General features: G+C 51.5%; 1 protein-coding gene across 1 annotated transcript; it reads right to left on the bottom strand.

The window, feature by feature from the left end:
* Nucleotides 1–1,513: 1,513 nt before the first annotated feature.
* Nucleotides 1,514–3,453, bottom strand: LOC109785942 (uncharacterized). Its single transcript, XM_020344532.4, has 2 exons — nt 2,605–3,453; nt 1,514–2,464 (listed from the first exon to the last, which is right to left on the bottom strand). Exons 1-2 carry the CDS (start codon nt 3,164–3,166, stop codon nt 2,034–2,036), a joined length of 993 nt encoding a protein of 330 aa, XP_020200121.1. The 5' UTR covers nt 3,167–3,453; the 3' UTR covers nt 1,514–2,033.
* Between the last annotated feature and the right edge of the window lie 1,151 nt (nt 3,454–4,604).

Here is a 4,604-nt window from a genome sequence, read left to right as displayed (position 1 = left end):
TTTGTTATTTCACCGACGAAGCACCACTATGTCGTTTCACATGAAAATTTTCAAGCGCGCTTGTCGCACTGACAAGAACATCCACAAAAAAAATTCAAATTCAAATTCATTTACTATTTACTTTGAATTTACTATTCATCCGAGAGCATATGCACCCCAGATCCAAAATGGCCATCCTGTTATCACTATATCTTTACCATGTTATATACCCCCTCCAACCATATTCTTCTAGTATCGCTCCCCGAACCACACAATCTTCTTCTTCCATGAACATCTTCATTCTCTCTGAAGCTAGGGCCTTGGTGGTGGATGCTTGACGATGTCGTCATTGAACTATGCACATGTTTCGGGCCCGTTTGGAAAGGATGAAGAGGTACGCACTGTTGGGATTTTCTTCTGCTTTTTTCCATTTTGGAATTTTGTCTCCTGCTCTTATGTTCCAATGCGAGAGACTAAAAGGTTGTTAGATGATGTAAAGCAGGTGGCATTAAACAAAAAATTCAGTGACCATAAGTTTTTGGATGAGCTTCAAGCCTCCATGTACGAAGTTGTTGCCAACCTTGCGAAAAAGCTTGAAGTTTGTAGGGTCAAGTCCAATTCCGAGAGAGAAAAAACTATGTGTGGAGGTGCAAAAGATTGCCAAGAGGAACAACTAGCTCATGTTCATATTCGGAATCATTTGCGTTCTTGTGCTTGTGGCATTCTATATGTATATAGTTTGATGTACCTATGTATATTTAGTTGGCTACCCTAAAATTAACATATAAGTGTAGAAATGGCTTTATTAACAAGCATTACTAAGCATTAATTTGCAAATGTTAGTCTTTGTAACAACACGCATGGGTTTAATGGTAGCCCAGGTCAGGGTCGTCGTTGCAGTCATGGACAAAGTGGCCATCGTCGATCATCCTCTGCACCAGGCGTCGGGTCCTCTACTCGGGCAGGCATGTGACAACTAGGGTATCCCCTCACATCTTCACAAGATCCAAGAGTGTCGCGTCGCCCACAAATTGGGCTCCTTCCTCAATCGTAGATTGCACGATGAACCTCCTCTTATGCTAGAAAACACACTCCATTGCCATGCTCTGGGGGGGGGGGGGGGGGGGTGGGGGGGTGTGAGATCTGAGATGGTTTAAGGGTTAGCGAGGAGTGATGGACTTATATAACACCCAACTACAATGTGCACGATCAAAATGCTCAAACCATGTGCAATGAGCCACGGTCCACCAACAAAGGGTAAGAAAATCCCGTTTGCAATGTGAGATCTCCTCCTCTCTCCCCGATCGTGTGGCATGTGCTACACCGAGCACGGTAGACTTTTGGGCCTCCCTTTTGTTAGGCCTCCTTTATATTCCATCAAGACGAAGAAGCCGGCGGCTTGACACAGTGCATGGCTCAAAATGAGCGAAAAGAAAGGACGCCCCCATGTATACACTTGCGGATCCGCATGAATAAGTGTTCCACGGAATATAATCTTGGAAGATCCGCATGAATAAGACGGTTCTTGCAACTGTTTCGGCCAAGCAAATACTTTTTGGATGCTACTACAAGCTATATATAAACACAAACATGCTTGCAAAAAAGAATATTGGATGCACTTTACATTGACAGCACGAAAGACGTTTCCAGATGCTAAACCCTCATGCAGCTAGCATGCCATCACTCGATCACACACACCACCGTCGAATCATGAACGGCGATATGGCATGCATGCATGCATAAACCCCAGCAAACCAGCACATGAACAAAGTACGTAGTACTAATTAAGGTCCATGTACGTACGTACGTGCCATGGATGGATCCCTAGCAACCGCTCTGGAGTAGCTACATGTCAATCACATGCAAGGCCCGGGCTCGCCGATCGTAGCGCGCACTGGTCTCGAGCTCCGTGCGTGCAAGATGTGCATGCATGCCGCTGCGCACTCGATCACTGCACGCGCGCGGCGCGGGGCGGCATCATCGTGCAGCACACAGAGAGGGAGAGAGAGAGATCCTGTTGGATTATTGCTCTGGCCGGGGTTTGTTCGCTTGTCTCACTTGGGCGCGGCGGGGCCCTCCTCGTGCTTGGCGGCCAGCGCGAGCATGGAGCCGGCGAGCTGGCCCACGGCGGCCGCCAGCCCGGCCATGCACTGCTCGCCGGCCTCGCGCCGCGCCTGCCGGGCCACGCTGCGCCGCTCCTCCACCGCCATCACCTCCCTGTGCCGCCGCTCCTCCGCGGCCTCCCGGCTCTCCAGCGCGCCCGACAGGATCGCCGCGCACTGCCCGATCGCCCCGCTCAGCTCCTCGTGCTCCTCGGCGTCGTCCGAGCTGATCTCCCTGTCGTCGCCCTGGGGCTCTTGGTGCCGATCGTTGTGCCCTGCGGCCGACGCTGGCGTGCTGCTCCCCGGCTGGCCGTCCAGCGATAGCCGCAGCCTCTTCCTCTCCGGCGACGACTCCGAGCTGCCACGCGTTTCTTCTTGGTCTTCTTGATGATTGCCCATGAAAGAAACCAACAAACCATGTAGTGTCCATCAGTACTAAGAACTCGTGATGGTGACCGTACCCAAAAACTCGTGATCAAAATGCAACGGCCAAAGAGACAGAGAATGTATGCATGAGGCGTACCTAGAGGTCGGGGCTGGACTTGAGCGAGCGGCGAGGCCTGCATAGGGACGCCGACGAGGCCGGTGCTGCCCATCGGCGGTGGCGGCGGTGCGCCCAAGAACGGGCCGCCGGGGCCGGAGAAGCCCATCCGCCGCTCGACGATCTCGCCCATGGCCTCGTAAATCTCGCGCAGGAGGTTGGAGGGGAGGTACCTCGCCTTCCTCTCCGCCCTCGCCATCTCCCAGTAGCTCGGCCTCGGCGCCTCCCCTCCGGCGCCGGCGTGCTCGTACGCGCGCACCTTCTTGTAGTCCCGCATCAGGTTGTCCCACCGGTCGTTGCACTGGTTCTGGCTGCGCCGGCACCCGGCGCGCCAGCAGTAGTCCTCCACCCACCGCCAGCGCGCCAGGCCCAGGTCCGCCGGGTGCCGCTCCTCGTGCACCCGCTTCTTGGCCTCGATCAGCAGCATTGTCTCCGGCAGCGTCCAGTTCCCCCGCCGGTACTCCCTCGCCACCGTCATGGCGCCGGCGTTGGAGTTCCCGGTCTCCTCTCCTTCTCTATGCGCGCCGGATCCCTTCGTGTCCATGGCTCAAAAAGAGTCAAGGCGTACTGCTTGAGGTGAGCTGGGCGCTGGTCAGGGCTCGGGAGGCATTATTTGACGGTGATGGCCACGGTGAGATCACAAAGGAGAGTGAGTGGAGCTAGCTACATACTATCAGTCAGCTAGCTAGCTGAGCGATGTGTTTGAAGTGGGATCCATGGAGGCAAGTACTCCCTCCCTAGTAACTACCTCATGCATGCATGTAGGGCTGGCCGGCATCAAGAAGGTATGAGGTGATATGACCAGAAAAAAGTGTCATGAGCTCACATCCGTTTGGCTCTTTACGCATGCCTTTTCATCACCTCACACTCACTCACTGGCGCCCCTCTTTTGTGGGCTTTTTTGACTTGGTTTGTGGGGGGTCTATTAGCGTTTGACTATCTTACTCCATGTCCCTAATAGATGAATCTGAATATTGTCTGTGCATTATCGACCTCCACCTCCATTCTTAACAGAGCTTGTTAACAGCATAGTTAGTAAAGCTTTTAAAAGAAAGATCACCACTTTTTGTTGGAATGGGCAACTAATCATTTGGCGAGGCAGTGGAGTGGTTTCATGTGGTATTATGAGCATGCAAGGCCCCCATGCTCTCGTGTTAACACATACAGTAGTAATAAGTGTGGCATCTCTTTGGTAATGTGGTACGTTGGTGGGTGTGTAGATGGGTCTTGGTCTTGGGGAGAGCGAGCAAATGTACAACGGGCTGATCAGAGGCATCACATGGAGGCAGTGGGTGTGGTGGCAGAAAAAGGCTGAGCGAGAAAGGATCAAGGAGCGGCCGGGGTGCAGGGCGCAGCCAGCTAGCTAGCTACTCCTAGCTCATGTGTGGATTTAGGTGCATGTGATCATATAGTAACTAGACGATCCTACTCCTCAATTGCACTATACTTCGGTGATTTGATTGTATGAAACATGCATTGTTGAATTAATAATAGCTGTACTAAAAATAAAGTATTACATTTAATTATTGTGGACTCGGAAAATAGTTTGGATATAAGTGGCATAATATAATGGAAAACTTTTTGCATACATGTTGAGTGGACCTTTAGAGTGAGGTGACAGGTGTGGTGAGATGGGACGTGTGCATGTGATCAACTAAAAATGAAAAACTTCTCATGCATGTGGTGGTGGTCCTTTGATGAGGTAGCATGTGTGCATGTTAAGTAATAGAGGTAGTGAGGATGAACTATTTAGGTACATAGGATAAGGACATCGAGGCTTTCAATGTTTTTTGTCATTCAACATGGTGCGCAAATGTCCATGGAGTATGCGCGTCCAAATTCTTGCAAACCGGACAAAAATTGGAGTGAGGTTTGCGGGCATCCGAATCTCCACAACGTAGAACTCGACACTCTTGGCCCGCTCAAATTCCCTCGCCCGTACCATTTTTGTCCCGCTCCATCCCTCCCCTTACTTTGTAACC

Source organism: Aegilops tauschii, chromosome 4 (genome assembly GCF_002575655.3).
Source record: "Aegilops tauschii subsp. strangulata cultivar AL8/78 chromosome 4, Aet v6.0, whole genome shotgun sequence".
NCBI lineage: Eukaryota > Viridiplantae > Streptophyta > Magnoliopsida > Poales > Poaceae > Aegilops > Aegilops tauschii.
Note: the sequence above shows the minus strand (reverse complement) of the source record. Positions and strands in the feature narration are given on the sequence as shown.